Here is a 22437-nt window from a genome sequence, read left to right on the forward strand (position 1 = left end):
CGGTCAAAATGACGAACCCCCCCTGCCGTGCAGGATGACACTCACTCCAGCTGCGTAGAAAAAGGGCTCTGAAGGCAAAATCCTCGAAGGGGGCAAACAACTGGAAGGGCGATAAACGAAGCTCTGGTAGCAGTTGTTCAGGCAGAGTCACAATTCCCGGAGTGAGGGGAGACTTTGTAGCAATGTCATCGTCGGTAGGGAGACACGCAACATTGTAGCCAGGGACACCTCGATCTTCCGCTCGCACATGCAGCAACATTGTATCCATTGTAGAATCACACGTAGGCAGCAGGGAGATAGGCAACCTCGGTCGCCTTGTGGAAAACGTAGCCTCTTCGATCTTTCTCCCCAGCTCTTGAGCATTGCGCCGCCATGTTGCCCGCAAGTCTGCAAGGGCATCAAGGATATCACCACAGGTCAGAACACTCTGTAGCCCCAGCCGATCCGCTCTGCACAGTGTCACATTCCGATCAGCCTCCGGTTCAAGTGCAGGCAGGTCCACGCAAACTGGGGATAAGGGAGCAGCCCTCTGTCCATGCTGGAAGGCAGGCGCCATTGCCATCTCTTCCGCGGAGCCACCCTGGAGGGAGGGGGGGGCGGCTCCGTTATAGAAGAACCATCGTCCCAACACGAAAGGGCACGCGGCTATCAGTGCAGGGGGCCGTGCATAGTGGGAGCCCCCTCGTCCCTCGGCAATCGGCAAGCAGTCCCAAGCACCGGTATCTCCACAGCCCGTCCTACCGGCTAAGAGCAGCAGCGTCCAGCGGCGTCAATCGGCGCAGGGTTCATGGGGAGCCCCGGTGATCGGCTAAGTCCACAAGTTTCCATCAAAAACGGCCGGCGGAGACCGCAAATGAACGCGACTGTCACCAGCGCGTTCATGTCCTCATCTGAGCGCGGTGTAGGAAAGGATAGAGTCCAGGATATCGATGCGAAGTCAGACGGCTCGGGGAGCCGGGCGCTCACACGTCCGTCCCGTCCGCCATCTTGGCTCCTCCCTCATCAGGTAAACCCAGTACTTTTTATCTTATCCGCATAAGCACTTTATTCAACGCTAGGGGAACTGACACGCCTACAAACAACGTTAAAGAACTCTGTCTGAAGTTTCTTTCATCACAAAAATATTGGTCCTTATAATTAATTAAACCATTTTAGGGTTAACCATTTACACAAATGATTTTATTATAATTTTAATTCAGAATATTTGTTTGATATTGTATGTGTCATGGTGGTTCGTTCCAACGCTTTATGATTTTTAAGAAAATCAAATAAAAGTATATTTTTGCCTCAGTCCACACAGTCAAGGGCTTTCTCTACTCCCTGACAAGCCAGGCATGCAGGTCTTTCCAAGGCCTGAGAATCAATGTAATGTTCTCTTCATACACAGAGTGATCCCTCCCTTTGCAGAGTACAAATACATAGAAGTGCCTGAATTCCTCTTAACTTCTCCCCCTTGCTGTTAGGGCCTTCCTTGATGACTCTGTGGTTATCTCTTTCCTGTAATCCATTTCTAATTATTTTCAGAACAGATGTGTCGGCCGTGCCCCTGCATTACTGGCTATGTATCTTGAAAGCCAGGAGATTTCTGACCAATTTGTGAAGATAATTCTTAACTGGCTCCTTATACTGGTGTAAATGAGGGTGCTGTGTTGCAATTTAGCTCTTCCACCCGCAGCTCCACCTTTAGCTTCTGAATGTCCGGCTTCCTAAGCCTGTGGCGGCCAATGATGGAGATTATAAATATCTCCCAAATAACTACTTTGAACGTGTCCTATAGGGCCTTGGGTATAATCTTCTAATCCTTATGGAGTTGGAAGCATTCTCCAAACTTGGTTTTGCCTTCTTTCCTAAGCATTAGGTCTTTCAACAGGAAAAGGTGAAGATGCTATCTGAGAGTTCCCTTGAGAGGAACTTCCATATTAAGGACCATGGACACTGGGGCATGGTCTTAGATCAATACTGGTCCGATCACCGCCACTGCTACTACTGGACGAGCCTATTGCTAACCAGGGCATTACTTGTGCATGATGAAGTCCGATGGTTGTGTAAAAAAGAAATGGTTTGTAATCTCTGCCTTTGTGGTTTTTTTCATCTACACGTCCCCCAGACTCACATCTCTTAAAGTAGTTTTATGTTTTTTCCAGAAAGCATTGACAAGATCCCCATGGATGCCTTGACCTGTCAATTTGTGCATTTCATATTATGTTGAAACCCCCACATTTAAATTGTTTTCCCTACAGCAAAATCTGAGATCTTAAATAAAAAACTAAGGGAAAAAGCATATTATCTAGCAATTGGGGCATATCGAACTTACGCTGGGAGACTCAATGAAGTCTCTCTTGAAAGTGGCATGATTTGAGAGTGTTGCAGGCTACATAATGAAGATGGAAAAGTCAGAATGCTTAGCTTGACTTCTGATCGACAGATTAAGAGATTGCTACATAACAAAATTTTGTTTCACCGGTCTGTCACTCATATTAGGTACCTTGGGGTCGAAATCACAGCGCATGTAGGAGACCTTTACAAATAATACGTTGTGCCTTTGCTGGCTGAGATGCAAATGGTCCCCGACATACAGTGTGTTCAAATAACCATAGCTGGCCCATTTTAGGGGGTTGCAGCTCTGTTTAGTAACAATAGCTTCACATTAGCTGTGTTTTAAAAGGACAATAAAATCACATTATAACAGCATTGGCTCAAATGTGTAAAAATCGCAGAAATTAGCCAGTCATAGTTATAAACCCACTCAACACACATCATAACTCAGGTGAAACACCATGCTCACAATACCATTTATAAATTGGAACAAAGACGCAAAAAGAGATAATAAGGTAACTGGGCCAAAAAGTTACAGTGTGTTTTGAATGCACTGATACTCATAACTTTCCAATTTCAGTGTTTTGATGTGTTTGAACCAGAACCATAACTAACTTTGTGACTGTATTTTTTCAGTGAATGTCTTTTTTTTTTTATACTTAATTTTCAGCCCCACACTGAGCACGTGCTCTGACCTTGCACAGGAGGGGTTCAGTGCAGGCACGGGCTGTCGCCAAGCTCTTCACACAGCACTTCGCTGGTGTGCACCTCCTGATGTGGATGCCTTTCAGCAGCCAGGCCGTGCACCAAACCAAACCTGTTGCCCAATCTCAGCAGTGCATGACCATTGGTCACGATGTGGGCACACAACCAGTGGCGTAGCAAGGGGAGGCTGCACAAGTTTTGGGGGCGGCGGAATACCCTCCTGGCAAACGCAGGATCGCCAGCACCCACACTCCGCCGCTCTTACTTGCGGCAGTTGCTGAGTGGCAAACACAGGGAGTGCCACAGGCGGCAAAGGGTCTAGCTGTGCCACCGCACACAACCTCCATTGGGCCTGCAGGACGAAAAGGTCCTGCACCCAACCTCTCACTGTATGAAAACCTGCACAAGATGTGTTTTATTATGATAAAATAATGTTACCGTACATATATCTATATATTTTTTTTAATGGGAAAACTATTTTCGCTATTTTGTTTTTTAACATTTTGCATGAAGCTCGCAATTTTCATAAAAATCTGAAAAAAACAGAGGGTTTTCCTCCACCTAAAAGGAATACTGGTGGATCCTGATTACGCACTTCGAATCTGGGTTTTTGGATTCAAAGCACATTTTTCAACACCTCGGGTGCCCCCAAATACACATTTGCAGCTGTCAGTGTGTAATTATATATATATCCACCCAGCAAAAAACTCCTTCTGGATCCCAGGTGACCCGTGGAAGGTGGCGTACGTGTCGGCGGAGTGAAGCCGACTTGCATCAATTTTCCGAAAACAACAAGTCAATAAAGTACGCTCTCAGGGCAGAAACAGGCCAACTCTAATATGTTCTTAGTGCTGTTTATTCCACAACGCGTTTCGCCGTGAAGACGGCTTGATCACGTGGAAAACAAGTTGCAAAGCCATTGGTTATATCTATTAACATCATAGACATAGAAATGAGACTTGACATACGTAAGTATAGTGAACCCATAAATGCATTTCATGTATTGCAACCCCTGTATCACATAAAATTATTGCCAAATGGACACCTGCCATCTCGATAATAACATCCCCGTAATTATAAAGCAAGAAATAAAATTAATTAAAATTAAATAAAGAAAGCACTGCGAGCCAAGGTATAAAAAGCTCCCGCTCTGTATTCCGGACCTTACTATAAGGATTTGAAATAAGGTTAAATGTGTCAGATGCAACCAAATCCACTTAGGAATAGTGCTGACTCGTTTCTGGGACTTCCTATCCCATAAAACATAGCGGCGAAACATTGAAGCCTGAGGCCCATCAGGGGGCAAATTGAAAATAAAAAGCGGACAAAGCAGGAAGAAACGAGCGTTGCCAAGCATCTATAACCAGCCCCAGAAGAAGAGTTGTGAAGACTTGAAACGCGTAGGGCAACAAACAATACTTTTTCCGAAGAAATGGAGCGAGAGCAAGTGAAATCCGGACGGATGGCAAACAGTGGATTGCCCTCCTGAGTTCTTGGGCATTTGTTTATGACATATATACATATGTATCATAATGCACAATGCAACGTGTTGACTAACTAAAAGCATACTCTAGTTATCTTTGGAGCAGGCCAAGACATCTGCAATGGTCAGCTTTACATAAATGAATGCTATTAGTGGGGTTTGCTGAAGTGGTCAGTCTGGGTTTGCGGAGTGTACTATGTTGAGCAAAGGGTATTGCACATGTGGCCACTGTAACATATCTTCATACATCAGGCACATAAAACCAAAAGAGCGGACTGTATGTGAAGTGTGAGAGTTTGAGATACTGGATATTTAGGGTGGCACGGTGCTGGAAGCGCAGCCCCAGAGGTTTTGTCTCAGTCTGATGGGAGCACTCAGCCCTGGATCATTTATAGACAATGAGCAATGCAGTTTAGAGTTTTACCACCTGTGGGGGCTCAAATATTGCAGTTGCATAACTGTGGGTGAAAAAAGGAGTAGCATGCACATAGCATAGAGATCGGTCACAAACACTGATGAGTGTTCCCTCAACAATCAGGCATAGCCCGCAGGCGTGCGCAAATACACCAGCGCCCCCCCCCACCTTGGGTACCAAAGCAGGGTTATCAAGCCAAATTATGTTTTAAGCGGACCTGTGTACTGTTAATTTTGAACAGCAGTCTTTGCTTTTTTATAGATTAGCAGAAAAGGAAACTTGGGCCTGAAGTAGTTGTGGAAGATCTGCACACAGGCTGTTATGAATAAGCTTGCTAGCAAAGTCACCTAATTACCTATGCACATACACAGAACTGACAGTATATATGGTTTTCTGAGGGATAGCGATATTGAGGACAGTGGTACAGGGAGAGCTTGTGACAGACGTTACAGGGTAGGACTGGCCATACCTGGCGTCAGGCGTTTCCCCAGGAGGTTGGAAGGGTGTGGGTTGGTTTTGCAGCGGTGGTGCAATATCAGGCACAAAAGCAGCAAGCAAGCGTTTCCAGCTTCTTGGGGCCAGGGGCTGGTCTGAGTAAATTGTCAGAGCTGTTTTGTGTTCTCAGTCTGGGCCTGGACGTTACCCTTCGTGGGACTTTCCATGCCCTAAAATTTAGGGGACACTCAAGGGAAGACTTCCAATTGGTGAATTTTGATGAGGTGATGTTGCTTCGCAGGGGAAAGACTCTTGACAGGGGATGCTATGACACTGCTCTCCTGACGGATGCCAATACATTCGTTTGCATGAAGACAATCACATATTACAGTTTTGCAGGAGGAAGAAAGTAATGGAAAATGGCAAGAGTATTCAAGCTTTTCACCTCCGTGCACAGGAGGGCCATTACTTGAAACACCACTTCTTTATTTTGCCCATAATTAAGCTAATACGCCACACTTCCAAATTGTAAAAGGAATTTCCGTTGTCAAATTATGTAACAAATCTATACAACAGTATAAGCAACGTAATCAGCTTTTCCCCTCTCTGTACAACCATTTGATGGTGAAATGATTCTTCCTGTATTAGATCAACCACATAAGAACACCCAGCGGGCGGTATATAAACGTCCCTGGCGAAAACTCAGACTTGAGGACTTTCACCATCTCCTTAGGGTCCTCTTCATAATGTTGAGGCAGATTATGACAAATTCTGTGCCAGGATTACCAGGGCACTCGATTCCCTAATCCTGGCAACATGGATAATAGGACGTTCCCAGGAATCCAGCCCCTGGTACAACGATACCCTGATACTATTGAGGAAAGCATGTAAAAGGAAAGAAAGGGAGTGGAGGAAAGACTATGCTCCGGATAAAAAAAAGTTGTACTTGGCCGAATTAAAGGCATATCACAGAGCTATCTGTACGACACGAGCAGCTTACTATGCTAATGAGATTAGACTCAGCCCCAATCCTGCCAAATTCATATTTAAAGTTCTCAAAGACCTCAGTGCCAATAAAAGCCCCGGCACCTATAACTACTTCTGAACTCCACTGCGAAGAGCTAGCCTCCTTTTTCTTGGAGAAAGTAAGAACAATCTATCGGTCATTTCCTTCTGTAACTACTTCCTATATACATATTTCCTCCAGACCCAGGCCGGTCTCAGGACTTAAAATCATTCCAGAGATCTCCTCCGAAGAACTTAGCAAATGGCTTACAAAAATAAAATCTGGCTCCCCTGCCGATCCACTTAAACCGGCTCAGATCAGAGAATCCTCCTCGCTCTGCCTGGTGCCTCTGCAGCAGCTAATTAACGCCTCCTTTTCATCTGTCACTGTGCCTGCCAAGTGGAAACAGGCCTGGGTTTCCCCTATCCTTAAGAAACCCACCTTGGATTCTACGAAGCCCGAGAACTTTAGACCTATCTCTCTCCTCCCCTGGGTGTTTAAGGCGGTTGAAGCCCATGTTAATAGCATACTTACCAACCATCTGTTCTCTAACAACATCCTAGATGTAACTCAACACGGCTTCTGTGCCGGCCATAGCACAGAGACAGCTCTCCTTGCTATGACAGAACATCTTCGGACCATTCTGGATGCCGGTCAAACAGCGGCACTGATACTTTTAGATCTCAGTGCCGCCTTTGACACGGTCTCGCATGAGGTTCTGATCAGCCGCCTGGAGGAGGCAGGAATCTCCGATCTGGCCCTTGAATGGTTCAGATCCTTTATGACAAGAAGATCTTTTCGCGTGTCCACTCCTCCATTCCTATCCCAAGCATATCCGATTGAACAGGGTGTACCCCAGGGCTCGGCATTGAGCCCACCTTTGGTCAATGTTTATGTTCAGCCGCTGGCTGCGGTCACCCGAGAATGGGACTTCACCATGGTCTCTCAAGCGGACGACAAGCAGCTGGTGTTTGCTCTTTCGGATGGGTCGAGCCCGAACGTCTCCAAGTTTAAAAATGGACTTGCTGCCGTGGCGGACTGGATGACGTCAACTGAAGAGTCAAATCTTTTCCTGTTCTACCATAAACGATTCCGAAAGGGATGTGAAACTCTGGATAATATAATTTCCTTAAATAGGATTGCTCACGGCATGGTGGCAGGAGGCTGCAAATTATACGATTACTTTCTGGATTATTGTGCCACCTTTAATATAGTAAATCATCACCATTTATGGAGAAAATTAGCAAGAAGGGGTATGTCACCCTTACAAGTTTGTTATCTATGTGCTCCAATGGAACACATGGTTAGCATAATGGCTAGTGTAAGCTACCTCTAATTCCAACTAAATGAGGAATGAAGCAGGGATGTTTTCTCTCTCCCCTTCTTTTAAACTGATATATGGTGAACATGATAAAGTTTACTCAAGGCAGACAACATTTTCCACATAAATTGGGTCGCAGGCACATCTCTGTTTTGCAATAGATTGATTACAAAGCAGTTCTCGACTCCCCCCCCTTAGAGCTGAAAAGAGCTCAGGAAATACTGATGCATACAAAAGGGCCAATGAGCTGATATCCAATATAAAAAAGCATAGATAATAATTGAAAGGAAGTCCGAGAATTGTTTCCTGGATGGTGACAATAGACACTCAACTATAAGGGGGTCAGGCAAGAGATCAGAAGGGATCATAAAATGCATATTAACTCTGCTAAACCAAGCCTTAATATTTGCAACACATTTAAGAAACCTGTATTTTAACTTGTGCAGTCTATCAGTGGAGACACGTTTGACAACAGAAAACTCAAACTTTTGTTCAGTATTAACTTTGGTGCTCTTACATTTAGAGATAGAATGTAGGCAGCTTTAAGGGTACACAACTGCATTTTTTAACCTTCCACATTCTTATCGCACTTCCCAAATTAGGTTATTGTTGGACGCGATCAAACGTGGATTTATGTTAGAACATATTGCATTAACATTTTTTATAGGCTCAATAAAGTTCTGAGATAACATTTCAAATCCATTTTATGGGAAATTATAGCAAACAAACAGAATCAACAAGAGACCCTATGGTCTGATTATTTTTTACTGTATTGGCTAACAGCTTCATTCAGAGCTTGGCTGGTGGGTTATGTAGCTCTTGAAATATGAGACAGGGGATATGTGTCATATTTTGACAGATTATCCTGTCGGCATATAACTTAGGCCCTATGTCAGATGCTAAAGCAAGCTGGAAAGTGGGGAAATCTGAGGAGCAATTTAAACGAATGATCTAGGAAAGAATATAAGACTTATTTCGAGAAGATGTGCAAATGATTATCAAATTGATAAAGGCAAAAGTTTTACTTGGGTTTAGAGCAAAACAGGCTCACAATTATATTTAATAAAATAATTGAAATACCAGGTATAACATACATTTAGGAAACTTCGATTATTTTTGCTCCCTTGGATGATTTACGGTGTTGCAAGTAAATATGCAGCAACAATCAATTTTCTGTGTTGCTTGTATGGTGCATCAGTGAGATTAGCTACTCATGCTTTATTTATCTGCCCAATTCTACACAGGGGAAGAATAATCATTCTAATCATATCACCCAAAATAAACACATTATTCAATCAATTCTAAAATTCAAGTATATTTATATCTGCATTAGTGTCATGCAAACAGTCCATTTTGGGTGATGTGATTAAAATGATTATTCTTACACCGTGACCACCAATTTCTGTACTGTTATTGACCCAGGTCCGGTGGGTTTTTCTGTTTCCCCACAGTCGTGTAACAATTCTACACAGTGAAACTGTTAAATTGTTAAAACCATTTTTCCTAAGTCAGGGAAGAGGTAATGTAGCTATAACGATCAATTTTTGTCTTGCTGGAACAAATGTGCAGTTTATTTGTAGGGTCACTAAATTGCCTGATAATTTGTTGCTACTATTAAAACAAAAGAAATAAGTGAAACACTGTAGCCGGAGTGATAACCTAAAAATGCTAGAAAACCTGTCAAAAGTCTTTTGAAATTGAATGAACTATGGCCAGAATAGACTACACAGAATATATCCGGAAACGGCACATTACTGTCCCCGATGTAAATTACCTGAAGTGGATCTAATTCATATGGTGTGGACATGTGTATGCATTGGAGAGTTTTGGAGAGGGGTTACACGCATATTGGGACGCACAACCCGACTGCCCATGGGAAACATGGCCCTGGAGAGTATACTAGTTAGTCGTAGACGGACGAAATCCCAAAAGGTTCCGCTCCGTTTTCTGGACTTGGCGCTTATAGTAGCAAAAAGGTCCATCATTATGCGCTGGAAGTCAACCAGAGCCACCACCCTGTGTCTGTGGCATACTGAAGCCCTGAGACGGGCGGGAGCGGAAAGCGTGGCGCTGCGTAGTGAGGAAGCCCGTGGTCTGAGGAAAAACCCAATCTCCGTGGACTGGGACATAATGGTGGAAGCATATAGGAATGTCAACCCGGACACTACCTTAGACGTTCCAAGTACCCAATAATGAGCGAACTAAAGCAGTATTACGTATATTGGCTCCTGCGGTATATAGACGGAGCAGTGCGATCAGACACTACATGCTAAATAATTAAACTAAAAAGAGACGATAATGCGCTCGATCTCCCAAGCCCTTAAACTTTCTATACTACCTGAACCACGCAAATGCCTTTTGAACATCTGGGACCCCAATGACCTGGGTAGATATGAACTGATTTGGGCAACTTTGGCTATGACAGTGGCCAAGCGGGATATAGCACAGAAGTGGGGCGCACCAGAACTACCCACCGCAAGCAGGTGGGCTAAGAACATGGACATCCTGATGGTAACAGAAAGGGCGGTCTATGTCCTACGCGCGGCGCCCCGCAAGTGGAACAAAGTCTGGGCGGCGTGGAATATATACAGAGGAGAAATCTGCGACCCCTTACCGGAGGGAGACGACCTGGACTCAGAAGGGGAGGAGGAGTAGCAAAGCGGATAGGGGGTGTTAACCTCAGCAAAACAACAGTACGATATTATTGGCTTTGACCTGGCTATGTACCGAAGTACGCGCTGAGAAAAATGCTGGTACGGGAAGTGGGTGGAGACACAATGGCAATGATGACACATGGTTGGGGGGGGGGAAGTTTGTTATTTCTGTACTATAAAAAGTGATGCTACCGTTGAATCGTACAGGAAGGGGGGGGGAATAGAAAACTACGGTACATGCGAATGGACCACCTGATAACGTATCTACGAGTCTTCAAAGGTTTAATGCAGCACAGTCCTTGCTACAGTGATGCTTCTTGTCACGTACGAAAAGTTAAATGTACAAACTGTAACCAATACCATATGACTGTATGATGCTGGCTAACCACTATTCCTTCCTATTAATAAAGATTTAAAAAAAAAAAAAAACTAAAAAGAGACGCTCACTTGGTTATCACACTGCGTTACCTGAGCCGGACGGTATTGGGGGTGTGGGAATCAGAAGGGAGGAGGGGGTGTTTTTGGGTGTTGCTATATTACAAGTATATTGTTAGGCAAACTGTATTTTAGATAGTGAGAATACACTGCATAGTACTAATTGTTGAGTGTAATGTCTCAGGTTAAACACGACGACGACTATGTAACATGTTTGAGGCTTGTCTTCCCTATCAATGGCTTACAACGATGTGAGGACTTTATGTGCACAGTGGTTATATGCTTGGCAAAAGCCGGAGAAAGAAAAAAAAACAATAAAGTTTGTTAAAAAAAAAAACTATGGCCAGAATGGGACACAGTGTGCTCACATATTATGTTGTCTCCCATAAGGTTTACCTTGGACTTTTGTCATTTATTAATTGTTCTTAACATTAATTGTATACATTAAAAATATTTAGTAACTTTTAATAATGTAATGCTAAGGTCTTAATTAACTAACAATACAGATGATATATATGCCAAGTCTATAAAATGGGCAAGCTTACTGGCCTCCCATCTACGTGCAGCCCTAGACTGAAGGATGGAATCTAACTAATCTTTTAAACATTTTAATTTAACCAAAATTTCCTGCAGTTTTTCAGAGTCAGTCTCCTTATTTATGTCCAACTCTACTACCTTCAACTCTGCCTCCTTGTAAGCCACCTTTTCTCTATATTGTCTGTTCCTGAAATAAACCCGACTCGTGATCATGCCCCTTAAAAAGGCCTTTAGGGAATCCCAAACCACCGAAGTGCATCCGAGCCTACATTGATACCCAAAAAACCCTGAGTCTCCTGAGATAAAAATTTCTTCTCCTCACCATTGAGAAGCAGAGTTTTTATCGAATGTCCAGACACTAGGATGCTGACTATCTGCCAGGACAAGATCCAACCAGACCCCTGAATGATCGAACAGATGGGGAGTTAAATAACCAATGTCCTTATTCTTAACCTCCCAAGCTGTGACCAACCAAGATGTGGTCGATTCTTGACCTGTAGCCATATTTACTATTGCAGTATGAGACTCCCAGCTGAGAACCCAATCTGCCTCTCCAAACGCCACAGAGTCCAGTCTGTGCTATCAAAGATTGGAGGTACATCCGGGATCTAGAGGGCACCTTAGCTCTACTTCCTGTCGATTTATCCAATTTCGGGTTCAGGACTATGTTAAAATCTCCAGCCCTGATCACCGGGTCTGGATAATCCAGGAGACTCGAAAAAATAGTTTTAAGAGAGTCTTGGTTTGGGCAGTAATAGCCCACCAAGGTAAGTGGATAACCCCTGATAACCTTCACAATCACCAACCTGCAGCATGGGTCAACCAGAGAGTGTAAAATGCTTTTGCTTGCTTCCCAATTGATATAGCAACACCCCTTATATTGGCACTCTGATTGGAGAAGATCAAATAATCTACCCATTTTTGATTTTTAAATACCTCAGACATCTCTTCCTTCAAAAGATGAGTTTCCCGAAGGATAATGACCTGCGCAGGAGAATCTTTTCAATATTGCAGAATTTGTACCCTTCTAGGGCAATCCGAACAAACATTAAGGTAAATGAGGAAAATATTTAGTTTTTTAAACCTATGCTCCCCACCCAGTGCACCCAACCCCCGCTCCAGACGGACCCCTCCCAGGAGAACACCCCCCCTCCATTTATCTGGACAGAGTCGAGTTACTGCACCCGTGGCCGACCACCACGTCTCTTGTAAAACAAAAAAAGAAGTAGAGGAGAAGCTAGAGCCCGTGCCTAAACTTCCATTAACTAAGGTTCCCAAAGTAGACCCCTGTGTGATGACTTAGTAATGACCTCTCTGGTGCTATTTTAGTAACCAAAAAACAGAAAGGAAGATAGGAATATATATTAAGAAGTCCTACTAACGAAGTCTGCATATTGTTCTTAATAAGTGGATACCATGGATGGGTGCCACACCCCCAGGAATAAGCCTGCCAAGCCTGCTATATTTGGCCTCTCAAAGGTCTGGGAAGTGTCATAAAACCATTCGCATGCCCCCAGGACGCGAGCTTCTGCCACCAATGTCCCCTCCTGGGGGATGCTGGTGTACAATGACTCCATGTCAATGGGCACCAAGAATTGATGATTAGGATCATATAACACGGTATCCAGATGTCTTAAGATGTCCGTGGTATCTTGTATGTAAGATGGTTGCGATACTACACATTTTCCTAAGGAGAAATCTGAGAACTGGGATAAGGGTTCAAGTAAAGATTGAATCCCCGATACTATCGGGCCCCCAGGTGGTGGGCGTTGGGCTTTATGTATTTTAGGCACGATATAGAATGCCGGAACCCTAGGTTTAGGGTTGATGAGGAATTCAGCTTCTTTATGTGTCAACCATTTCTTCTCTCTTGCTTCGGAGACCAATGAGGCTATAATATTTTGCAACTCTTTTGTAGGGTCCCTTGCCAAAGGTTTGTAATGTTGCCGTACTCCCAGGAGTCTTGAAACTTCGGCCTCATAGTCCCAGGTGTTCCTCACCACCACCGTCCGGGGGACTAGAATGGCAATGATTGTTCTTTATTCCTCCCATACAGACTGACTTAATCCAGTGCCTGTAATGAGCTTGTAACTAATCTACAGGGGGTATACCAGTTTCTTCTACGGGGGTGCTCGTATGCCAATGAATGGCAACTACCTGCTAAACAGTCCAGATGGGATACTTTGATTCCCTATAGACTACTTCCCTTTTTTAACCTGATACATGTCTGATGTATAAGTTGATGAAGTGTGTTATGTTGTGTTTCTGCAGGTACAATAAACGGAGAAACGAGGTGCAGTGAGGATGCTGACCCTAACCCTGATGAAATTGCCACCGAACTGTGTAAGGCAATGAAACATGTTGGTTTTAATTGAGCAGGCACACAGCAAGGAATAAAATAGATTAGATAGTGTTGCCGAGCTCGTTTTTAAACGAGGGTTTACCAAATTTCCAAGTCAGATTTCAGTATCCCTGCAGGGTCACTCATAGAATACACATTACACTCTTTAGTTTTTCTTATTCTGCACCATTCACACCTTATTTATTTTTGACAGTTGGCAGATGCTAATGATGAGAACCTGAGGATGCAGGCGAGTACCAGCTTGTAAACCTCCATTGGTGTTGCTCCTGTGAGGCTCTGCTAACTTTCCCTCACATTTATCTCTCCTTCACTCCTTTTTTGATGTCCTTTTGTACACTAATTGGAGGGTGGACCAGCAGTCACAATACCACACTTTTTGATTTAAGCTGTGATCCAGGACACGTTGAGGCAGTTGTGAAAACCAGATCCACTGTGGTGACACTCTAAGGAGGGTGTCTCGGTCGAGTGATATATGGTGGTTCAATCTCCATACATACAGTAGGAGCAGGTCCTGGGTTGAGTTGCAGTCATACAGAACCATACCCGTTGTGAATCAACCTGAATATTCCTTTAATCCACGCAACCCCGGCCACGACTGTTCTGGCCGCCCTAGGGCTGTCAACCCGTCCCCTGCCCCCACATCTTGTCCTGATGAAGACCCGCCGTGACCACCAACCGGGGCACTACTAGGGTTGAAACGTCAAAGCACACTTTTAGGTCCAGAACTACCAGGATTCTATGTCAGGACCGGAGGCTTCAGATTATGCTATATCTTCCTTCGCTTTATTAACATAAAAACTCCACAGCAGCTCAGGAAAATATTCAAACAGTGAAAAAAATGCTTTCAATACAAAAAGCATTTGAAGAAACGTTTTAATAGTCCAAAAAACCACAACTCCCAAGGGTCTCTTGTGCACTTCTAGTCTACTACAGATAGATAGCCAGTCCTCTCTTCCTCTTCTTCCTCTTTCTTCGCTGCTCCCGCAGCCAGATAAGTGCTTTTCGATGTTTTCCTCAAGTGTGTGACATTTGCTGTATGATACATTGCTAGGATTGTTGGGGGCTTGTCGCGTTGTTTACGCCGTCTTTCCTTTCAGAGCCCTCAGCCGCGGGAACGCTTTAATCGTTCCTACGCGACTTTCTTTTTCCCCGATTGGTGCGGTGACAGAAGAACCCACCAGAGGGCGCCCGCGCGTCTCGTCGACTCCTCAGCGCGTCTCTACGGTCACGGGAGCCGCGCTGAGGAGCCTGCCTGCGCCGGAGCCTGCCCTCGCCTACCCCTCTGACGCCCGGTTACCGGGTCGGTATTTCCTGCATTCCTGACGCCCCGCTGGGGTCTGTATTGCGGCGTAGACCGCGTGAACGCCTTCGGGCGCTTTTTGTGCACCAAACATTAACGTGTGGCTTAGCGCGCTTGAGGGGTGGCTGGACTCGGTCCCGGTGAGGAGGGTCCGCGCGCTGGGGAGTTGGTGCCTCTCTATCTGCCACACCTGTTGGCCCAATAACGTACTTGCAGTCAGCCTGTCTGCCCAAAAATTAAATTTACAGTACACCCACTTGGGTGCATATAGTGCCAGGGTTGCTCCTGTCTTGGGGTTTTTTTCCCCTTTTTGCCCTGTATAGTAGAGTTTTTTGGATTCAACATTACTGTTATGGCCCACAAAGGGGATTATGAGGAGGAGCCCTACTCTTACCTCCAGGATGATGAATTCTACCAAGCGGTGGATAGTTCCATATACCGCTGCGTGACTGAGGTGGTGGGTCCCATGGAGGACCGCCTCTCAGCACGCATTGTGGATGAGTGTGCTAAGTTAGCGTCTGCACATTTGGGGGCACCTACTGACCTCCCGGGGACATCGGGCGAACGACCGCCGGCACCAAAGAAACCCTGCAGGGAGGGACCCCCTTCAGGGACGCAGGGGGTGGACAGAGGCGCCTTTGAGCGTCTCAGTGTCGCTTTTTTGGCTAAGGCGACTGCTGCTCCCCCTGCACCTCTGTCGGGCCCTGAGTCCGCAGTAGACATGGGAACAGCCCCCTCATCGCCGGTGTATGATTCCCCCGACACGGATGATGACGGGGAGTCGGTGCGCTCTTGGCGCCCCTCGGGCTCAGCCGCGGAGCTTCCACAGGATGAATCAGGCATGCTGGACCCGGACGAGATTGTCCACCCGCGGTCCGCGGCCTGGACTCTGGGGGAGACTGTGGCGAAGTTCGTTGCGGGTCACCTGCGCAAACCGCTGGAGAAAGAAGCCAGAGGTTGCTTGCGGGGGGAATGCCCAAGGCCCACTTTGGACGGCAAGGCCGCTATGACCCCGAGTTAGACGCTAAAATGGCCACCTTCCTGGCCAAATTCATGAAAGACCCCTGCAAGGGCATTGACCGATCCTGGCGATCATGTCAGGATAAGTTGTTGGATGCAGTCGGGCCTGCCACAAAAATCCTCGACATGGCGGAGGAGGCGAAAGCTAATGACACAGTCATTTCCCCGGAGGTGCTGTCAAACTGGGCACAACGCATTATCGTGTTCCTGGGGAATGCCAACTGCGCCCTGTCCACCGAGCGCAGGCGATCTTTGCTTATTAAGTTGGACCAAAATTGGGAGACTTAGCCTCTTCGGAGGCGGGCGCGGTGGCCCAAGGGGGCCTCTTTGGCAAGCCTTTCATCAGGGAGCTGGGCAAATTTGTGTCCACCTTTACCTCGCTGGACAAAGCACAATCCAGCATCAAGCACGTTTTTCATCAGCGTTTCTCTTGAGGGGCCGGTCGCGGCAGGGGCCGCGCGACCGGCCGTGGCCAACCAACCAATAGTAGAGGGCACGGCTCCGGCAGAGGACAGTACCAGACCTCTGCGAACTTCAATAATTTCTACCCCACCAGAGGGCAACGTTTTGGCGGCAGAGGTTACCGAAAAAACTCCGGACCCAACAATACCACCGGTGAGTGTACTTTGTTTGGATCAAGTTCCAAATAGAGGGAGGTTGGCGTCCTTTTACGAGGAGTGGGAGTTGCTCACTGCTGACGCTTGGGTCTTGCAAACCGTCCGTGGTTTTCACATAGAGTTCTACGACCACCCCATTCAGGAGGTTTTTCCACGGCCGATTGTGTTTTCAGAGTCCGATGCGCTTTTGATAGACGGAGAGGTCACGGAGTTGCTTCGCAAGGGAGCCATCCGTCAATCAACGTGCCACCCCAATGGGTTTGTCAGCAATGTCTTCCTAGTGGACAAGACAGATGGGGGCAAGCGACCGGTGATCAATCTCAAGGAATTCAACAGGTGGTTGGTCTACCGGCACTTCAAGATGGAGGGTATCCACCTCCTTCGAGACATGCTCCTCCCGCGGGATTGGATGGTGAGGCTAAACCTCAAGGATGCTTATTTGGTGATTCCTATCCACCCGCCGCATCGTTGTTTCCTTCAGTTCTTGTGGAACGACAGGGTGTTCGAGTTCACGGCCCTTCCGTTCGGCCTTTCATCGGCCCCCTGGTGCTTCACGAAAGTGTTGCATCCGGTGGTGGAGTACCTGAGAGGCCAGGGAGTGCGGATGTTGGCCTACTTGGACGACATTCTCTTCATGGGACAGTGTCCGGTGGTTTTGGCCGGGCAGTTGCGACAAGCTCTGCAACTCCTTCAGCGACTGGGGTTCGTCATCAACGGCTCCAAGTCGGTACTGGTTCCCACTCAGAGACTTACCTTTCTAGGATTCGTCGTGGATTCTGTGGAGGCCGTTCTAAGCCTCCCGTCCAGGAAGATCGCGAAAATCCGACATTTGTTACGGCAGACGGTCACGAAGGACAGTACGTCTTTGCGACACGTCGCCAGGGTGGTAGGACTCCTGTCGTCCTCCATCCAAGCGATCTTTTCGGGGCCCCTGCACTACAGGGCGCTTCAACGCCTCAAAGCCCAACACCTCCGGAGAGGAATGAGCTACGATCAGTTGACACCCCTCACGGAAGAGGTGAAGGAGGAAATGTCATGGTGGCTTTCGCACATGGAAGCATGGAATGGTCGGGCGATTTTCGGGTCAGTCCCGGATCTCGTCATAGAATCCGATGCCAGCAGATCGGGTTGGGGCGCTCGGTGCGGGGATTTCTCCACCGGTGCCGCCTGGTCTTCAGACGAACAACGGTTGCATATCAACTGTTTGGAGCTCCTGGCGGGCTCCTTCGCGGTACGTTGCTGGACCAAAGATTCGGTCAAGGCCTGCGTTTTACTCAGGATGGACAATGTTTCAGCGGTTCGTTATGTGAACCATCTAGGAGGTCCTCGCTCTCGCGCTCTGGCGAACTTGGCGAAGGACTTCTGGGACTACTGCCTGTCGCGTCACATTGCGGTGACAGCAGAGTACCTACCGGGTCAGGCCAATCAGGTAGCGGACTGGCACTCCAGGTACCTCAGAGATGCCAGTCAGTGGAAACTGGATTCAGGGGTCTTCCAGTGGCTACAGGACCTTTGGGGTCCTTTTTCGGTGGACCTGTTTGCGTCCCGCCTGGATCACCAGCTTCCGAGGTTTTTCAGTTGGAGGCCGGATCCCCTTGCGGAGGCCACAGACGCCTTTCTGCAGGATTGGAGTCGGGAGAAGCCGTTTGCGTTTCCCCCGTTCTCCATGGTGGTGCGGACGGCGGCCCAGGTACGCCGCCAAGGAGTGGAGTTGGTGCTGATTACACCGCTCTGGAGGTCTCAAGTGTGGTTTCCGGTTCTTCTGGAACTTTCTTGGGATTTTCCAATCCTACTCCCCCTGTTTCCTCTCCTCCTGAGTAATCCGGATCAGGAACCGCATCCTCTCATCTTGCGGAGCTCGCTCCGTCTCATGGCGTGGAGGCTCTCAGGAGACGCTGGACGCTCCCGGGCCTTTCGAAATCGGCTGAGGGCCTTCTCTCCAAAGCATGGGCCGATAGTACGACGAAGCGCTACAGATCCGCTTGGCTTAAGTGGATGCGTTGGTGTCTTCGAAGGGATTTGGATCCCTTGGTCGCGGGCCTCGTTCCCATTTTGAATTTCTTGGCTGAACTAGCCACCAATGGCCTTGCCTATAGAACGATTAATGCGATTCGATCTGCGATTTCTGCGGGTCAAAACCCGATCGATAATTCTCCGGTCGGAGAACATCCTTTTGTTTGCCGACTTCTGCGAGGTATTCGTCTTGCGTTGCCTCCGGAGCCTCGGTATTCTGTCCTTTGGGACGTCAATTTAGTTTTGAATTTATTCCTTTCATGGCTGGCCAACACCTACTTGTCTCTAAAGGAGCTCTCAGCTAAGTTAGCCATGCTGTTGTGCTTGGTTTCTTGTAGGCGTGTGTCTGATGTGCGCGCGTTGGATATATCGGCGCGAGTCTTCTCCCCGGATGGGGTCACTTTTGCTGTGGGGCGTCGCACAAAGTCGGCGTCGCGATCTATCTCATACCCAGCTTTTCTGGACACTCCTAAGTTGTGTGTTGTGCAATGCTAAAAAGCTTATGAGGATATGACCTTGGAAATCCGCCCTCCGGGCGAACGTCAATTGCTGATTGCCTTGCGGAAGCCACACAAAGCAGTCTCCTCCCCCACTATTGCAAGGTGGGTGTGTTGGGTCATGCAAGAAGCAGGCAACAATACAAAGCTTTTTGGGGCACACTCTGCCAGAGGGGCCATGGCTTCTAAGGCGTTTGCAGTGGGTGCTCGCTTGGAGGATTTAATGCGAGCTGCAGATTGGTCCTCAGACTCCACGTTTAAAAGGTTTTATTTTAAACCAGTGGTGGATCTGGCCAAGTTGGTGGTGAGTAAGCTTTGAACTAGCATAATCTGAAGCCTCCGGTCCTGACATAGAATCGAAATTTGCCTAGCTTATGTAACAGTAAGTTTCAATTCCGTTAAGGACACGGAGGCGAGGATTATCCCACCCAGAATGCACAGTGGTTCATGCCCGCCTGTATGGCAGTAAGTAAAGTGTTTTCCTATCTGCGGTTATGTTATGTTGCTAATATATGATGCTCCTCTGTCATGCTGTCCCACTCCTGTGACTCCTCGCTTACGCTGTCCTTTTTTCTGGCAAGCAACGAGGGAGCTAAACAGGATCAGTGAGGCGAATGCGTAATCTGCGCGAAGAAAGAGGAAGAAGAGGAAGAGAGGACTGGCTATCTATCTGTAGTAGACATGGTGGAAGGACTGTGGACTAGAAGTGCACAAGAGACCCTTGGGAGTTGTGGTTTTTTGGACTATTAAAACGTTTCTTCAAATGCTTTTTGTATTGAAAGCATTTTTTTCACTGTTTGAATATTTTCCTGAGCTGCTGTGGAGTTTTTATGTTAATAAAGCGAAGGAAGCTATAGCATAATCCCCGCCTCCGTGTCCTTAATAGAATTGAAACTTACCATTACATAAGCTAGGCAAATTTCGATTCCATACAACGAAGGATAGGAGTCACTGGAGTAAAATTGTTATCTGGCCTACCAGCAAACTTTTACATAGACAATCATGACCACACTGTATATATTGTACACCCGTTGAGCACTGAAGCACCACTGTCACTTTATTCACCCTGTATCCATGTAAATTCCTTATGTTGACAGTTTTCGGTTTTTGTTTACTGTGAATATCATTGAATGAAGTAATTCTGATAAAAGTAACAATACCAAGTTCTTTCTCTTAGTCATTATTCCAGAAGTAATTGGTGTCTTGTCCCACTGGCGTGTTTTAGAGGTTGCACTAGGTTGTTACCGTTGCACTTTGAGCGATTTTAACTAACGTACTTTCTACCCGACAGAACCACTTTGGTTTAATTGAAACTTACCCAGGTTCTGAGGGACACTGGGTAACCCCATTATTACCGACTCGCACCTTTATATAACTACATGATTAAATCGCATTAAAAAACATATTAACATACAACCAACATACTTTAATCCCATCAAAAGTAAAAGCAGTTTAACAGAAGAACAGGTTTAATTTTGCTGCATGCGACTTTCCTTACCTACATTTCTCAAACACTGTACAGTGATGGCAAATCCTTTAGTTCGCGGCAAGAGGTGGTATTTTAGTTTTGGAAGGCCCTTGGCTTCTGCAACTTGCATGCTGATCTCGTGTTTCTTCTCTGTGAACCTCGTTCCTTCACAGTGGATTAGAAACTGTGATAAAAAAAGGTCAACCGAATGGGGTTATTTATGTAATTATCTACTTATTTATTTAGTGAGTAGTTTTATAGTGGATATACAAGGCTCGAGAACAACGAGGAGCTTTACATATAATATGCACTATAAACAGAGCACAGACATTGAAGCACAGTTGTGTAAAACACCATTACTAGCAGTTAAAGCGAGAGCATTTCTAAATCAAAATATAGGGCATAGTCTATATAAAATATTTTACATCACAGTTCCAATTAGAAGTACATGAGAGCAGGTGCAGTGCCATGCAAGTAAACATTAAATGATATAGTACTGTTATCAGCGGCAGAAGGTACAAGATAAACCTAATATGCACAATATTCAAAGAAGGATAGGATGTATATGGCTGCAGGAAGAAAACGGCGCTTCATTGTTTCAGGTCTTTTTTGAAGCGTTATACGATAGGAATAGTGTGAATGGAAGGGTGAATTGCATTTTAATCTGTGTGGCTGAATCCTGAGAATGACCGAATCAGAGTTCGTGTTTCGTTGAAAGCAGGGGTGTCAAAGAGTAGCGTGTGAGTTGTAAAGTTGGCAAGAACCTCCAGAGAAATTGAGTTTTTTTAGTGAAATCAACTGCGGTTTTCATAGCAGCTCTGAAAACCGCAGACGATTTGGCTGCTTAAAGTATTATTGGGCTGATTTTAACCAAATCGGTTGCTTCAAACATGTGTTGTGTGGTCTAGCAGTGCAGAGGAGCTCTAAATTTAATTTATATTGCCCTGGCACCACAAATGTTGCGTCAGTCTAAGTCATTTCTTCTCTTTTAGTACCTTGAGTGCCAGGGAGAAGACCTTTTGCTTTTTATCATTTTTTCTTTCAGTGGGAGTAAAATTATTTATTGTCTCAATAATAATTGTGTTAAATATAAATGTCCAGTATTTACAAAACGCAAACTATTACCCGAGGGTGTCAAGGCGCTGGGGCCCGTCGGGAAGATTAAGCGAGCTATTGCCCTGAATCACACGGTGCTGGGCTGATCTATAAGTAATAGATGCATCATTCACATCATGATTTTCATGGAACTGAATAAGACTGGAGGATTGGCATGCAGCAAGGTGATTGAGGTTTAGGTTTTTAATGTATCACATCCACGTTTTGCATCTTATGGGCAAGGTGAACGGTGCAAGGGAAACAGACACGGAAATAATCTGACTAGTCCTCTGGCGCACGATCAGAATGCAGTCTTTATTAGCAAGAGGGATGAAGAAATCTAGAATTGCCCCCTTGATATGTGTGGGGTTGAGGCAGTATTGAGTGAAAGAGTTTTCACTCTCAAACGAGAAACATAAGCAAAGCACCAGCAAGGTCACCAGAGTGCAAGTGGCCCAAAGTGAAAAAAGTCAAAAGAAACTTTTAATCATTATTGGAATGTAACAACGTGTTTGGGACAGCACACTCTGGCGCAGAGTTTAACTGTGGTTGTTGGTTTGCTCATCAGAACTCAGCTCCACATGTGTGGGTAGGAAGTCAGTTGACGCGTGTCGGCCCAATGAGTAGTTGTGGTATGCCTCTCAAGAGGATAAGCTCTGTGGGAAAGGGGAATTGGTTCTATAGACATGGTGTCAAAATCTGTGTAGCTCTGAAACATTTTGGGGTTGTTTTTGCTGGTGTATTGCAGTACGGGTTTG

General features: G+C 46.1%; 1 protein-coding gene across 1 annotated transcript in view; it reads right to left on the reverse strand.

The window, feature by feature from the left end:
* AGPAT4 (1-acylglycerol-3-phosphate O-acyltransferase 4) overlaps nt 1-22437 on the reverse strand; it is a 371388-nt gene that overhangs the window by 77746 nt on the left and 271205 nt on the right. Inside the window, exon 5 of the mRNA XM_086927247.1 lies at nt 20615-20768. Within this exon, the coding sequence (XP_086783373.1) occupies nt 20615-20768 (154 nt within the window). The remainder of the gene's footprint in view (nt 1-20614; nt 20769-22437) is intronic.

Source organism: Lissotriton vulgaris, chromosome 6 (genome assembly GCF_964263255.1).
Source record: "Lissotriton vulgaris chromosome 6, aLisVul1.2, whole genome shotgun sequence".
NCBI lineage: Eukaryota > Metazoa > Chordata > Amphibia > Caudata > Salamandridae > Lissotriton > Lissotriton vulgaris.